Here is a 17365-nt window from a genome sequence, read left to right on the forward strand (position 1 = left end):
GCCGCGTTACCATGGAAACCATAAAGTGTACAGCTTCACCTCTGACACCTTCCATAAACACTAATAAATGTCTCCTTGTTAAAATAAAACTTCCTCACATCAGTGATTTTTTAGTCCATTTATCGCTGTGCGTTTTAAACCAGCTTACTGCCATGGAAACCCGGGTCATTACCTGCGCTCTGTCCGAGCAGAAGGGCAGCAGTGACTGTCTGAAGGACGAACGTTTGGCCGGTTTCTTCCCCAAGCTGACGAGGTTGACCTCTGACCCCGCTCTCACCTGCACCCGTTTACCTGTGAGCTGCAGTTTCTGCACACCGCGCTCCACCTCATACACTTTCTTACCTGAAACACACACACACACACGCACGCACGCACACACACACGCACACGCACGCACACACACACACACGTGTCTGCATCATGACCCTTGTTTTCTGCTACAGTTCTATCTTTAAATGTTGGAGGCGGGGCTTCGAGGAGCGGAGTCATACCAAACTGTGTTCAGGAAAAATACATTCTCTCTCTCTCTCTCTCTCTCTCTCTCTCTCACTCACTCTCTCTCTTTGTGTGTGTGTGTGTGTGTTGTGGTAATGCAGTGCACAGATTCCTCCTGGTTTTGAGGATATTCTCACCCTCTCCCAGTTTCCGTTCACAGAGAGACTGGAAAGTCGGGGTTGGAATAATGAATAAATCTGTGTGTGTGTGTGTGTGTGTGTGTGTGTGTGTGTGTGTGTACGTGCAGCACATTATATCTATTCCCTCTGACCAAAACCACAAAAAGCTAATGGCTAGTTTCAGCTCTGGGATTGTGTGTGTGTGTGTGTGTGTGTTTTATGTCATTGCACATGTTATTCTCACCAGTACACACTGTAGAGCTGCTCGTTACTCTAGATCATTATCCTACAGCACTACTGCTTACACTTACATACTACACTCTCACTCCACTCTACACTATTACTACACACTGGTCATCACTACACACTGGTCATCACAAGACACTGGTCATCACTACACACTGGTCATCACAAGACACTGGACATCACTACACACTGGTCATCACAAGACACTGGACATCACTACACACTGAACATCACTACACACTGGTCATCACTACACACTGAACATCACTACACACTGGTCATCACAAGACACTGGACATCACTACACACTGGACATCACTACACACTGGTCATCACTACACACTGGTCATCACAAGACACTGGACATCACTACACACTGGACATCACTACACACTGAACATCACTACACACTGAACATCACTACACACTGAACATCACTACACACTGGACATCACTACACACTGGACATCACTACACACTGGTCATCACTACACACTGGTCATCACTACACACTGAACATCACTACACACTGGTCATCACTACACACTGAACATCACTACACACTGGTCATCACTACACACTGGTCATCACTACACACTGAACATCACTACACACTGGTCATCACTACACACTGAACATCACTACACACTGGTCATCACTACACACTGGTCATCACTACACACTGAACATCACTACACACTGGTCATCACTACACACTGGTCATCACTACACACTGAACATCACTACACACTGGTCATCACTACACACTGGTCATCACTACACACTGGTCATCACTACACACTGAACATCACTACACACTGGTCATCACTACACACTGGTCATCACTACACACTCTCCCTCTGTAGGATTATTATTCTTCTATACTATTAATTACTCACACTATATAATTGTACTACGTTATTACTAATTAATACACATACAATACTATTAGTAATTAATATTATAGACTATACTCCTACTGGTCACTCAGTATCATTAAACTACACTCCTGCTTACAGTTACAAGTATTACAATCCCAGTCCAGGAAGAAGGCTCTTATCTGGCCAAACCATGGGTCATTTTCTTAGAAAAATAAAAAATTGTAGACTTTTTAACCACGAGTTGGTCTAGGGCTAGCTCTGGGTACGTAGCATCCACGGCGCTACGTACCAATCACGTCGGAAGATCATGTGCGACGTAGGCGGAGCTACAGACCCAGTGACACAACTACAGACCCACAAAGTTCTACAAAGTTAAACAAAAAACTGACAAAAAGACATAGAACAGTGTGTCTCTGTGGAGCTGCATTTAAACTGCATTCAGGAAAGTCAGACTTGCGGTCACCAGTGAAGTCCACTATATGGAGAAATGTTTTCCTTAAAAAACATAATTTCTTTACGACTGAAGAAAGAAAGACGTGAACATCTCAGGTGAGCCGGGGGTGAGGAAATGATCTGTAGTTGTTTTGTTCTGAGAGTGAATTTCTCCTTTAATGGGAATTTGACTTCAGGACTCACTGTTGCTTCTGAAGATGTCGCAGTTGCTGTATTCTGCAGAGTCTGATGATCCTCCGTTTCCACCAGGGTGGGATTTGTGAAGCTGCGAAAAGAAAACGTAACATCTGTGTGTGTGTTCATGTGTGTCAGGAGAAGGATGATGACCAGTGAGGATTTTCTGAAAGCCACAGCTCAATGGAAAATGAAACAGATTTTCCGCTTACTTTACATCACAAACCGGACCTTTATATATTTCTATATATTTACTTCCTGATGTTTTTAAATGTTTGATGTGTAAACACTGTCCCACCCCGAAGACAAGCTAAACTGGAGGCTATCAGTGTCCACTGCTTGGACATAGCTACAGTGCAACACTAAAGACACAAACTTCATAGTAATTTAAATTAAATGAATTCTAAGTGACTAGGATTCACTTCAACCACAAGCACCCCCCCCTTTTTGGACTGTACCATGCGCTCCAGTGAGGCGGTGTTGCAGTAGATTGGGGATCCGCGGACTGAACCACAGAGCTGCTGAAAGGGGTCGTCCATGTACGTGTTAGCGTTGGGGAGAGTCCGAGTCTTCAGACCGCTGAGGAGAAGAGGAAACAGTGAGATGGAATAAAAACATTTGGAAAAGTGTGTGTGTGTGTGAGTGTGTGTGTGTGTGAGTATACCTCAGTGACTCATGACTGTTGCGTTGATTTGGAGATACAACATCAGCAGAGCTCCCATCCCGCAGGAGCTGGACCCAGTGCTCTTTATCATCAGGACAGCTGGCCTAAACACACACACACACACACACACACAATGTTATTCACCCTCTACAGCATAAACATACATGTATTATATGAATTCTTGCTGGATCTGCATGTGTGTGTGTGTGTACCTCCAAGACAGCCACCTGGTCTCCGTGCTGGAGTATAGTAATGCGGTGTGTGTGTGTGTGTGTATCGGGGCGGATCTCGCTCCCTCTGAGCTGCACTGTGTACTGTGGCGTCACTTCACTGCTTTCATCACTGAACAGATTCAGGACTCCGGCATCCACTCGACACCACAGAGTCTGCCACTGATAGTTCATCAACACATTCAGATACCCCGCTACAGAGGGGGGGCAGAGAGAGAGAGAGATTTTATTCAGTTCAATTCCATTTATCCCTAACAAGCAAGCCAGAGATACTACAGGCAAGGAAAAACTCCCTGAGACGACATGAGAAGAAACCTTTAGAGAATCCAGACTGAAAAGGGAACTTCATCCTCATCTGGGTAACACCAGTGGGATTATAAATCATTATAAACACAGAGAGTGGGATTATAAATCATTATAAACACTGAGAGTGGGATTATAAATCATTATAAACACAGAGAGTGGGATTATAAATCATTACAAACACAGAGAGTGGGATTATAAATCATTATAAACACTGAGAGTGGGATTATAAATCATTATAAACACTGAGAGTGGGATTATAAATCATTATAAACACTGAGAGTGGGATTATAAATCATTATAAACACAGAGAGTGGGATTATAAATCATTATAAACACTGAGAGTGGGATTATAAATCATTATAAACACAGAGAGTGGGATTATAAATCATTATAAACACTGAGAGTGGGATTATAAATCATTATAAACACTGAGAGTGGGATTATAAATCATTATAAACACAGAGAGTGGGATTATAAATCATTATAAACACTGAGAGTGGGATTATAAATCATTATAAACACTGAGAGTGGGATTATAAATCATTATAAACACAGAGAGTGGGATTATAAATCATTATAAACACTGAGAGTGGGATTATAAATCATTATAAACACTGAGAGTGGGATTATAAATCATTATAAACACAGAGTGGGATTATAAATCATTATAAACACTGAGAGTGGGATTATAAATCATTATAAACACAGAGAGTGGGATTATAAATCATTATGAACACAGAGAGTGGGATTATAAATCATTATAAACACTGAGAGTGGGATTATAAATCATTATAAACACTGAGAGTGGGATTATAAATCATTATAAACACTGAGAGTGGGATTATAAATCATTATAAACACTGAGAGTGGGATTATAAATCATTATAAACACAGAGAGTGGGATTATAAATCATTATAAACACTGAGAGTGGGATTATAAATCATTATAAACACAGAGAGTGGGATTATAAATCATTATGAACACAGAGAGTGGGATTATAAATCATTATAAACACTGAGAGTGGGATTATAAATCATTATAAACACTGAGAGTGGGATTATAAATCATTATAAACACTGAGAGTGGGATTATAAATCATTATAAACACTGAGAGTGGGATTATAAATCATTATAAACACTGAGAGTGGGATTATAAATCATTATAAACACAGAGAGTGGGATTATAAATCATTATAAACACAGAGAGTGGGATTATAAATCATTATAAACACCAGAGAGTGGGATTATAAATCATTATAAACACTGAGAGTGGGATTATAAATCATTATAAACACTGAGAGTGGGATTATAAATCATTATAAACACTGAGAGTGGGATTATAAATCATTATAAACACTGAGAGTGGGATTATAAATCATTATAAACACTGAGAGTGGGATTATAAATCATTATAAACACAGAGAGTGGGATTATAAATCATTATAAACACTGAGAGTGGGATTATAAATCATTATAAACACAGAGAGTGGGATTATAAATCATTATGAACACAGAGAGTGGGATTATAAATCATTATAAACACTGAGAGTGGGATTATAAATCATTATAAACACTGAGAGTGGGATTATAAATCATTATAAACACTGAGAGTGGGATTATAAATCATTATAAACACTGAGAGTGGGATTATAAATCATTATAAACACTGAGAGTGGGATTATAAATCATTATAAACACAGAGAGTGGGATTATAAATCATTATAAACACAGAGAGTGGGATTATAAATCATTATAAACACCAGAGAGTGGGATTATAAATCATTATAAACACTGAGAGTGGGATTATAAATCATTATAAACACCAGAGAGTGGGATTATAAATCATTATAAACACTGAGAGTGGGATTATAAATCATTATAAACACCAGAGAGTGGGATTATAAATCATTATAAACACTGAGAGTGGGATTATAAATCATTATAAACACTGAGAGTGGGATTATAAATCATTATAAACACCAGAGAGTGGGATTATAAATCATTATAAACACAGAGAGTGGGATTATAAATCATTATAAACACTGAGAGTGGGATTATAAATCATTATAAACACAGAGAGTGGGATTATAAATCATTATAAACACTGAGAGTGGGATTATAAATCATTATAAACACAGAGAGTGGGATTATAAATCATTATAAACACAGAGAGTGGGATTATAAATCATTATAAACACTGAGAGTGGGATTATAAATCATTATAAACACTGAGAGTGGGATTATAAATCATTATAAACACTGAGAGTGGGATTATGAATCATTATAAACACTGAGAGTGAAATTATAAATCATTATAAACACTGAGAGTGGGATTATAAATCATTATAAACACTGAGAGTGGGATTATAAATCATTATAAACACTGAGAGTGGGATTATAAATCATTATAAACACTGAGAGTGGGATTATAAATCATTATAAACACTGAGAGTGGGATTATAAATCATTATAAACACTGAGAGTGGGATTATAAATCATTATAAACACCAGAGAGTGGGATTATAAATCATTATAAACACTGAGAGTGGGATTATAAATCATTATAAACACCAGAGAGTGGGATTATAAATCATTATAAACACAGAGAGTGGGATTATAAATCATTATAAACACTGAGAGTGGGATTATAAATCATTATAAACACAGAGAGTGGGATTATAAATCATTATAAACACTGAGAGTGGGATTATAAATCATTATAAACACTGAGAGTGGGATTATAAATCATTATAAACACTGAGAGTGGGATTATAAATCATTATAAACACTGAGAGTGGGATTATAAATCATTATAAACACTGAGAGTGGGATTATAAATCATTATAAACACTGAGAGTGGGATTATAAATCATTATAAACACTGAGAGTGGGATTATAAATCATTATAAACACTGAGAGTGGGATTATAAATCATTATAAACACTGAGAGTGGGATTATAAATCATTATAAACACCAGAGAGTGGGATTATAAATCATTATAAACACTGAGAGTGGGATTATAAATCATTATAAACACCAGAGAGTGGGATTATAAATCATTATAAACACAGAGAGTGGGATTATAAATCATTATAAACACTGAGAGTGGGATTATAAATCATTATAAACACAGAGAGTGGGATTATAAATCATTATAAACACTGAGAGTGGGATTATAAATCATTATAAACACAGAGAGTGGGATTATAAATCATTATAAACACTGAGAGTGGGATTATAAATCATTATAAACACTGAGAGTGGGATTATAAATCATTATAAACACTGAGAGTGGGATTATAAATCATTATAAACACCAGAGAGTGGGATTATAAATCATTATAAACACTGAGAGTGGGATTATAAATCATTATAAACACTGAGAGTGGGATTATAAATCATTATAAACACTGAGAGTGGGATTATAAATCATTATAAACACTGAGAGTGGGATTATAAATCATTATAAACACTGAGAGTGGGATTATAAATCATTATAAACACTGAGAGTGGGATTATAAATCATTATAAACACTGAGAGTGGGATTATAAATCATTATAAACACTGAGAGTGGGATTACTCTCAGTTCTCATGTAGCATCAACCCTAATGTTCTGAACAGCTGGAGAAATTTATAAATAATCGAACCTCTGTCTTTATAGCTGCTGATCTCAGTGCTGCTCAGAGCAGAAGAAGGAGCAGAGAGGATCTCCTCATCCGAATCAGTGTGGAGGACTGAGCTTGACTACAGACAGAGAGGGACAGAAGACACAGTTAAGAAAAACCATAAGATGATGATGATGATGATGATAATGATGATGATGATGATGATGATTACCCTGCAAGAATCCAGTCTTTCACTCTTCAGAATAGACGAGGAACACGTGGATTCTGGCTCGCAGTATAAAGAGCCGCTGAGCTCTTCAATGGTCTGAAGACAGGAAACACACACACACACACACACATCATAAATAACACAGGTATATGAGACACCTGAGACGTAGCTGTATGTACGCAGGATCAGACCTTCCTCCATTCCTCGGCCTGGCTGCAGCTCTGGAAGCCCAGGATGAGCGTGTCGGATCCGCCCACCACCTTCAGCTCATGCTGCATCTTCTTACTGTGTTTGGACTTGTACACCACCTGACAGCCCGCCAGCTTCATCTCCAGCAGAGGCTGGAGGTCTTTAGCGCACTTAAAACACTTTAGGTGACAAAAGATATATTTATATGTAACATCTCATGAATCAGGAGCTCTTCTCCAGGTGTAATGAGGAGATATTTCAGTAGGTCTTTCCTCCTCACCAGTAAGGAGTCTTGTTTAATGATGAAGAGCTGACGTGTCCACTGACCGAGCCACTTCTTCCTCCACAGGTACTCACAGAGCCGAGACTCGGGGACAGGACGCAGGCAGGGCTGAGACGAGCCACACTGGATATAGTGAGCTCGGTCCACAGGGACATCATCGTCTTCCTCACCGTACGACTCGTAATGACTGCTCTCAGAGTCCAGTTTATCTGAGGAGACGCGTCACATGAATGAGTCAGTACTTAACTAGACGAGACACATAAACGAGTCAGTAGTTAACTAGACGAGACACATAAACGAGTCAGTACTTAACTACATGAGAGACATAAACGAGTCAGTAGTTAACTAGACGAGACACATAAACGAGTCAGTACTTAACTAGACGAGACACATAAACGAGTCAGTAGTTAACTAGACGAGACACATAAACAAGTCAGTACTTAACTAGACGAGACACATAAACGAGTCAGTACTTAACTAGACGAGAGACATAAACGAGTCAGTACTTAACTAGACGAGACACATAAACGAGTCAGTACTTAACTAGACGAGACACATAAACGAGTCAGTACTTAACTAGACGAGACACATAAACGAGTCAGTACTTAACTAGACGAGACACATAAACGAGTCAGTACTTAACTAGACGAGACACATAAACGAGTCAGTACTTAACTAGACGAGACACATAAACCAGTCAAGTACATAAACCTGTACTTACTGAGACATGTAAACAAGTCAGTACTTACTTCAGTACATAAAGTATCAGAGCACATTGACATTTTCTGAGTACTTATTAAGTATTAATAGAGCTATGAATAAATGATGAATAAATTATATTACACAAGTTTTTTTGTTATTAACTATTCGTGAATCTGTTTATCATTCAGCATGTCTTTTACGGGTCTGATGTACTGAATTTATGTATAGACTGCCTGAAGCTCGTCACTGTTTGTTCGGATCCGGACTGACCTGTAGACTGATTGGCTGGAATAAAAGGCTCCGCCTCCTCGTAACAGTCCTCATCTTCCTCCAACCTGTATGGAGGCTGTGAAGGAACCACAGGAGCCAGAGACTGAGGAAACACACACAAGAATGAATGCCTTTTAATTCTAGTTTATTTATAAAGTCAACCTGAAAAGATTTATAGGATAAAGTGGATCTCACTAATCCGGGATGAGTCACACAACTAAACACCATAAACACGCAGAACAACAAGCTGGACAAAAAAAACATCCCTTTGGAGATTCCAAGCAGCTCATCTGTTTAAGGCCGTGGCGTATCGACGGAAGATCACGAGTTCAAAGCGTAATTGCTCTGCTCTCTGGGGAAGAGGATGGACAGCACTGACCATTTCCATTACATCTGTTAGCTGCTGTGTACAGAACACGCTAGAGGAAGTACATCTCAGCCTTTGCCCTTCTTAACTGATAGATAACTAGCAGAAATCAGCAATGATTAAACTGAGAGAGAGAAAAAAACAAAAACTTCCTTCTGACTGTACGCGAGACCGATGGTAAAAACAGCTGCTGGCCGTTAATCAAGTCCCTTCAAGGTCACCGTATCCACGGCGAACCTGCTGACCTTCTGGAGGCCAGCACTCCAGACGGCATGTCTACCTCAAGGTCTGTTCTTTTTATCTACACGAGGATGTCAGCATGTGCTGGAATTCAGTTTTACACTAAATCTTTTAGGAAGAACCTCATGTTAGAGAGAAGAAGGTTCCGCTTGGAAAGGACCAGACCACCAGAGACCACCAGAGCTCACAGAAACACACACAGCTTCAACAACATACACTGTTTTCTCTAAAAAACCCAACAGATACGCTGCTGGCTGTTGAGAGATCCTGCTTCATCACTCACAATGGACCAACATCAACATCTTTTCAGAAGCAGCTCTTCAAACCTGTATCAGTCTCTGGATCATTTCTTAAACAGCCTCCGCTTTAAAACCCTGACCATCAGACGCTTCGTTTCTGATCAGCCGTCTTCATTAAACCACGATGTTACGTAGATGATTTTAACCTGGGAAGTAAGAACTGATTCCGTAATCTTACAAAGTGTGTGTAAAGTCGAGGTCTGTGGAGTGTCTCTTCACACATGTGATGTAAAGTGGACCACGACGCCAACCATACGAGTGACAGGGTTTAGGGGTAATAAAAAAGAAGGAATAAAAAAGGCTGGAGAAGTGAAATGTGAGCTTGTGCTGCGTCCAGCACGTATTCAGAGCAGTCTGGTCTTCTCGGAGTTGTCTAGAAACACTACGTAACTTGTTTATGTCTTCAGATCAGTTCCCTCAGTTTCCCTGGAGTTGGAGCTGAGAGGTTTTCTGGTGATGGTGATTTTATGATGCAACATTTTCACATGAGCTACGTGTTTATTCCTTCGTTTTTTATCTCCTACATATTTTCATTCTTGGCGTTTAGGGAGGAGGACTGCGTGTACGGTACGCTGAGCTCCTCAGATACAGATCTGTGGTGAAGACATCAAAGAACCATGTCCGTTTGTGTCCCATATGAAAAAAAACGAAACAGGAAGGAGAGACGCTGGAGGACAGGAGGACAGAAAGATGGATGAAAGCTCAGAGCACAAAGAGGGAAAGACAATTTAGAAGTCCGAGTCTATCCACCCACTTGGATGTTGGCACGACTCTGGCACTGACCTCATCGTCTCTGGAGGTCCGACTCGCGCCATCTGACTTCCTCTCCCCCCGGAGTGGGGGTCTATCACTCCATCACTTTATCACTCCATCACAAGTGCCTCTCTACCCCCCCATCACGTAGACAGACATAATTGCCCATGCAAAATGTCCACTTCCTCTCCTCTCAGCCAATAGGATCGCACCCCTCAGCCTTTAAGATGGGCCTCGTGGATAAACACAGCACTTCCTGTCTCAGATAAAGTCCCTCCTCTTCACATCCTCAACATTTCTCAAACATTGCTGAAGCCGTGGAAACTCAGTCCACTCCCGCAAATTACAGAAAACAGTGAAGAACTCCACATGCTAAGCTAAAGAACCTTCATTTTTTCTTAGAACCTCAATAACAAAACACAAGAATCACACAAACACTTTAATTTTTTTACGTGATAAACAATCAAAAAGCCAAAAGAATACGTTCAAGTGAGAGAGAAAGTTCTAGAAACTTCTGTGCTTCGAGATTAATCGGTTCTACCTAATGGTGGGCGTGTCCTTCGTGACGCCAGGTGGAAATGGTCCCGGAAATGAGATCATGGTTAATATATTTACAAGAAGATTCCAGTCATGGTTTACTCTAGAGACGTTCAAAAATCCTGACACATGTTTAGACAGAATGGCAAAACCCATGAAATGTCTGTTAGCGGTCAACGCTAAACGTAATTATATTGAGTTTTTACTTATACAGAATAAACATATTTGAGGTAAATGTTGATATTCCAGTCGATTCGGTCTCATTTTCACTCTCACTGAGTCCCTGTGTTGTCCTTAAACATGAAGTAACAGCGTTAAACAATGTAGAGTGAAACATTAGCTTGAGTCAGAAGCTAGAATATGTTTTTTTAGCCTCATTTCTTTAAACTGTCACATGATCACAAACTAAATATTTCCCATAATACAGTAGAGGTGAAGAGGTTTGATGAGGTTTAAACGCTGATGTGTCTTCATCACTGAAACCATGGGGATTTTGTCTTGATCCCAAACAGGGTGTTTACTGATGATTCACTCCACAGGTCATTCTCCCTCTCATCATATCACTCAGTGTCACCAAGTGTGTGTTTTTCCCCACAATTAAGCTCACGTTTTTGCTCAGATCGGATCGGTCTGTCTGGACGGCTCACATTCGCTCCCCTTATCGGTGTTTAAACCGTTTCTGTACATTCCTTCCAGTTTTACTTCCTGAATGTCAACTAAATCACCAATTTCCCATCTTTCTACTGAATATAGTCTCTATCACCACAGAGATCCTATGGTTAATTAAAAAGATGCATGAATTCTGATCTAAGTGTTTAATTTCTGTCACATGGCCACTGATCATATATACACTGATCATAACTGAGCATAACATTGTGAGCACTGAGAGGTGAAGTGAATAAGACTGAGTATCTTCTCATCATGGCACCTGTTAGTAGGTGGGATATATTAGGCAGCAAGTGAACATTTTGTCCTCAAAGTTGATGTTAGAAGCAGGAAAAATGGACAAGTGTAAAGATTTGAGCGAGTTTGACCAAAAGGACCAAATTGTGATGGCTAGACGACTGGATCAGAGCATCTCCAAAACTGCAGCTCTTGTGGGGTGTTCCCGGTCTGCAGTGGTCAGTATCTATCAAAAGTGGTCCAAGGAAGGAACAGTGGTGAATCGGAGACAGGGTCATGGGTGGTCAAGGCTCATTGATGGACGTGGGGAGAGAAGGCTGTAACCAGTTCATCTCAGGGTTTTTTAACACCTCTGGTTTGTATATTAAGGATCTAAATCTAAATCAGAACTTCTGTAAAGAATATTTTTAAACATGTTTATATTCACAATTTAATATTTTCACTGAAGATATGATTTTTAAGCTACACTTTATGAAGAGGTGAGATTTAAAATTCTGCTGATCTGTAAACACTTATTATTATAAGTGTATACACTTATTATGTAACACTTATTATTATTCGTTAAAGCAGTAAAGAAAAATAAAAGGAGATTTAATTTAGTCGTGTGTAAGAATTATTCAATCCTCTTTCCCATAAACACACTCTCACACACACTCACACACTCTCACACACTCACACACTCTCACACACACTCTCACACACTCTCACACATACTCTCACAAACACGCTCACACACTCTCACACACTCACACACTCTCACACACACTCTCACACACTCTCACACACACTCTCACAAACACGCTCACACACTCTCACACACACTCACACACTCTCACACACACTCTCACACACTCTCACAAACACGCTCACACACTCTCACACACTCTCTCACACACTCTCACACACACACTCTAACTGTTGTTTATCTGTGGTAGGCCACATGAAAGACCTCAGTTATGGGGCAGGGTTTGACCTCTGACCTCCAGCCCCAGTCTTGGGTGAGACGAGCGAGCGAATCCGCAGGGCGGCCACACTGCAGATGGGAAAGTTTCAAACAGCCGACCACAACACAGCTCCGGTCCCATCCGCCGCCTTCTAACCTCTGATTGGCTGACCACAACACAGCTCCGGTCCGAGCCGTATACAGTAAAGCCCACAACACACACACACACACAAAAAACACAGCCTGTCATTACCGCTACAGAACCAGAGCTTCCTAAAATACACACATACGACCAACGTCCCCAAAAATACACACAGGCTGCGTCTCAAACGCCAACATCCTTCTGCACTCAGCGCTCTTATAAGACCAAGAGACAATCAAATAACTGCGCTGTCTTGTTTTCTATAAAGTTTCTTTGATCAAAAACGTTCCAAACCCTAAAATTAATAGCTACATATAAAACATATAGAATACGTTCGAACACGATGTCTTACCTCATACGTGTTACCCATAATGCACCAAGCTAGCGTCTCTGTCGCATCTTAGCTGAGTGTGTTAATCCTATACGAACCGCAAGTTAGCCAGTTAGCTCGCAGGCTACATTCATTTACATGATTACCAGCTAAAAGAGGAGCACAAAAAAAATTTCTTGCATCATAAATCTGTAGTTTATTAAAACGATTTCATTTTTGTCCTGTTAGTGTTCCCTGCATTATAATGTACTCTAACATTCAGATTAAAATATAGCAGGAATATAGCAAAGCTTTTATAATGCAGGTAACACTAACAGGACAAAAACTAAACTAGAAGTAATTTTGTAATTTTATACAATTTCTGAGATATCACTGAGGCCACACCTCCTTCACGGTGACTGACACACTGAGGCCGCACCTGCTTCACTGAGTCTGACACACTGAGGCCACACCTCCTCCTGTGAGTGACACACTGAGGCCACACCTCCTCCTGTGAGTGACACACTGAGGCCACACCTCCTCCTGTGAGTGACAGACTAAGTCCACACCTCCTTCACTGTGACTGACGCACTGAGGCCACACCTCCTTCATTGTGACTGACACACTCAGGCCACACCTCCTTCACTGTAACTGACACACTCAGGCCACACCTCCTTCACTGTGACTGACGCACTGAGGCCACACCTCCTTCATTGTGACTGACACACTCAGGCCACACCTCCTTCACTGTAACTGACACACTCAGGCCACACCTCCTTCACTGTGACTGATGCACTGAGGCCACACCTCCTTCACTGTGACTGAGGCCAAACGGAAGCTGGTTAATTAAAGACCTGTAAGTGGTTCAGGGGTTAAAAGTGTTTAAAGTAAACAGGCTCCATCTGAAGGTTCTCTTCCTGTGAGGCGTGTTCCTGTTCTGGTGTTCCTCTCTGAATGAGAGCGTAGACAGAGTGTGGAATGTTCCGTGATAAAGGTGATTATTGTTGAGCCGAATCCCAACGGTGACACAATAACGCACCGATTCAGCCAAATTCCACAAAAACACATTTCTGAGATTTCTGAGGGACTGAAGAACGCCTCGGATTAGCCGCAGCACGTTTCTGGAAAGGTTTAGCATATGAACGTTGTGCTGTGATACAGGGCCTGGCACAGAGCCTCTAAAAATCCTCTTATGACAAAATCTTTCATTCCCTAAGACCTAAAACACGCTAGATCAGGGTTTAGAAGCTAAGTGTGCTAGTGCAGCGAGCTTCCCTGAATATCCAAGCTAATTTTACAGACAATCAGCTGTCAAGTTTCCATTTTATAGTTCATATAAGTTCATTTTCCAGATTATTTAATAACATTTTGGACATCAGTGGATGATATTTATTTGTATTTTATAATAGAGGGAAATGCATCTGCTAGCTAAATGCACACCTAGCTAGCTAGTTGAGGTTAGTTACTATGCCTAAAGGCAAAGTTTTACAATAAAAATTAAGCAGAATTTTGAGCCCAAGATAAATTAATTTGTGCAAAGAAAATAAACATTGCATATCTAGTAAGGCTAGTTAGTTAAGCTAGTGTTAGCTATACATTTTCTTAATTAATTGTATATTTGTTGTTATATATTTGTTAAAAAGCTACAATTAACTCGATCACTATCATGTTTTTAAGACTGTTAGCTATATTGTGTATGTTGATGTTTCTTCAGAGTTCAACAGAAACGTTCCTGATGATTAGCATGTCTGTGGGTTCTTTATATTGATCAGACAGTAAAGCTAGCTTGTAGGCTCGCTATGTAGCTAGGTGAATAATGTTAATGACTAGAAGTGTTCTTAATAACGAGCATTTTATTCATTGTTTTGTTCTTTTAGACTTTGTCGAGAAAATGACCTTGTGTGCTAGGTAGCTAGAAAACTAATGTTAGCTTCAAACTTTACTGATAGCTAGCATGTCTCTTAGCTCTGTATTACCGCTGTTAGATTTGAAAAATTTCACAGAAAGTTACACAGAACTTCAGCTAAGAGTAGATTTGTATAAATTCTTAAATTCTAAATTCTTCTGCAGTTAGCTAGTTAGTAAATGTTAGCTAAATATGCTAAAAATGTTAGCTAAAACTATTGTTCTGCTGATGAAGGTAATAAAGTTGCGGTGATGTGACTCACCGGGCAGCGAAGCCACTCGAGATGAGGATTTCCAGCTGAAACCGGATCAGTAGCCGAGTTTCTCCTCAGGTCATTAGCTGGGCCTCCAGAGGGACAGTTCATGATCATGTACTCTGCGTCCTCCACTACTGAAACACACACACATTAGTAAGTTGGTTAGAAAGCTAGCTTCCTGACGTGCTGTCAGGTTTTAGAATGTTTTCCCACAGACATTTATCTAGCTAGCCTAATTATGTTTGTTTTTTCCCACATCCAGAGTAAAGGCTGTGTATAATCATCAAACCCACCATCTCTAATTGAACCCCACCCCTGTTTAGATGGTCATGAGGTGAAGGTTACCCACAGGACAACAGTTTACTCGTACGTTTATTGTAGGTTTGTGTACAGAAATGGTCGAATCTTCCACTCCTCCACTGATCTTTATTAAACCCCCACAGCGTTCACGTTTGGCTGAAGTCATTGTGTGGAGATGTGGAACACGTGCACGGTGTCCATGTTTGGCGATTGTGAGTCACGCTCTTCTCCTCTCGTACGGAGTCCACTCGCCAAATCCCAATTCAATTGCTTTTATTTGGCACTCGGATGCGAATGACATGCCTCAGGAATGACTGAATGTCTTCTGCTACATCGAGAGTTTTTTCAGGAAGCCGACTCTGACTCACACACTGCCTCTAAAATCCCTGGTATTAGACTCGGGGTTTGAGGAGAAGCCAGAATCTGATTTCAGCTCTGTCACAAATCATGTACAGGCTTTCAGATTAGAGAAATCAAACCCAGGCAGCAGTCCTGTGCTAATTTCTGCGGTAAAAAAAATGATTAAAAACAAACTTGTGTCTAAACCTATCAGCAGCATCCTCTGGCTTTGTGTAGTCACTCTGTAATTACATCAAAAATAAAATTCTACAAGAGCTTTTTGACCCGAAAGATCAAGCGGAGCCAACAAGGCTTTTTTTTTACATTTTAAAAATTTTTTCAATAAATTTTTCAAAATGGCCGACACAGTAAGCTAATAATGTTAGCTAATGGTGGCCATTTTGGATTGTGATATTAGTTCAGCTCAGTGAGGTATGAGGCATCATAAAGAAAATGTTAGCAACAAAACAACGTTAGCACTGCAAGACCACTACGGGATGAATTTTTCAAAATGGCCGACACACTAAGCTCAGTGGTGTAAAATGTTAGCAAAATACTAACAGAATATTAGTAAACAGTTTACTGATCTACAGCGAAAGAAGGACAATATTTTCTCCTCTAACTTTCTTTACACGTTAAAAACTTTATACACTTTATAATCTATTAATAAAGTCATCTTTAAGGCTGAGAATGTTCCGGAAGCTGCATTAGATCTGAGCGTCTGAAACTCAGACAGCTGGAGGAGAGACAGCCATGAAGAGCCGGGGTTTTTACAACAGAGGAGGAATTTTTACAGCCAGGCTGCGGTGCGATCTTGGGATAGCTAGAGTGTTGGATGTGTCCTGCATGACCCCTACATGACCTCTACATGACACACACACACACACACACACTCTCACTACAGACAGCGTCAGTGTGGTGACTCTATTAAAAGCCACGTTTTGCAGCAGGAGGAATTCTATTTCTCTGGTATTGTTTTATAAATTAGAAAAAAAAAACAAGAATAAAAATGTCTTTTTAAATAATCTGATGATGAAGATGATGATGATGATGAAGATGTGGAATATATGATGTAGTGAGTGTGAATCTCTCTCCATGTTTTTTGGACAAGACATGAGAACTTACAAAATTTCTTCAGCTTTCTTTTTACTTGTTTGTTTGTTTGAACGAATAAAAATAATTTAAAAACACTGAATTACGTTTGGTGTTCCAATAAAATAG

General features: G+C 39.9%; 1 protein-coding gene across 5 annotated transcripts in view; it reads right to left on the bottom strand.

Moving 5' to 3' along the window:
• The window catches only part of si:dkey-220o5.5 (actin filament-associated protein 1-like 2), a 30201-nt gene that overhangs the window by 1368 nt on the left and 11468 nt on the right, over positions 1-17365 (bottom strand). For 2 of the 5 annotated variants that reach the window (XM_058390597.1, XM_058390602.1), the window contains 11 exons: positions 15512-15639; positions 8850-8952; positions 7875-8086; positions 7597-7773; positions 7409-7501; positions 7219-7315; positions 3245-3456; positions 3033-3136; positions 2827-2947; positions 2378-2459; positions 173-342 (listed from right to left, as the gene is read on the bottom strand). In XM_058390597.1, the coding sequence (XP_058246580.1) occupies positions 173-342; positions 2378-2459; positions 2827-2947; positions 3033-3136; positions 3245-3456; positions 7219-7315; positions 7409-7501; positions 7597-7773; positions 7875-8086; positions 8850-8952; positions 15512-15639 (1499 nt within the window). The remainder of the gene's footprint in view (positions 1-172; positions 343-2377; positions 2460-2826; positions 2948-3032; positions 3137-3244; positions 3457-7218; positions 7316-7408; positions 7502-7596; positions 7774-7874; positions 8087-8849; positions 8953-15511; positions 15640-17365) is intronic. The other 3 variants (XM_058390601.1, XM_058390600.1, XM_058390598.1) reach the window with 3 other exon arrangements.

Source organism: Hemibagrus wyckioides, linkage group LG05 (genome assembly GCF_019097595.1).
Source record: "Hemibagrus wyckioides isolate EC202008001 linkage group LG05, SWU_Hwy_1.0, whole genome shotgun sequence".
Classification (NCBI taxonomy): Eukaryota; Metazoa; Chordata; class Actinopteri; order Siluriformes; family Bagridae; genus Hemibagrus; species Hemibagrus wyckioides.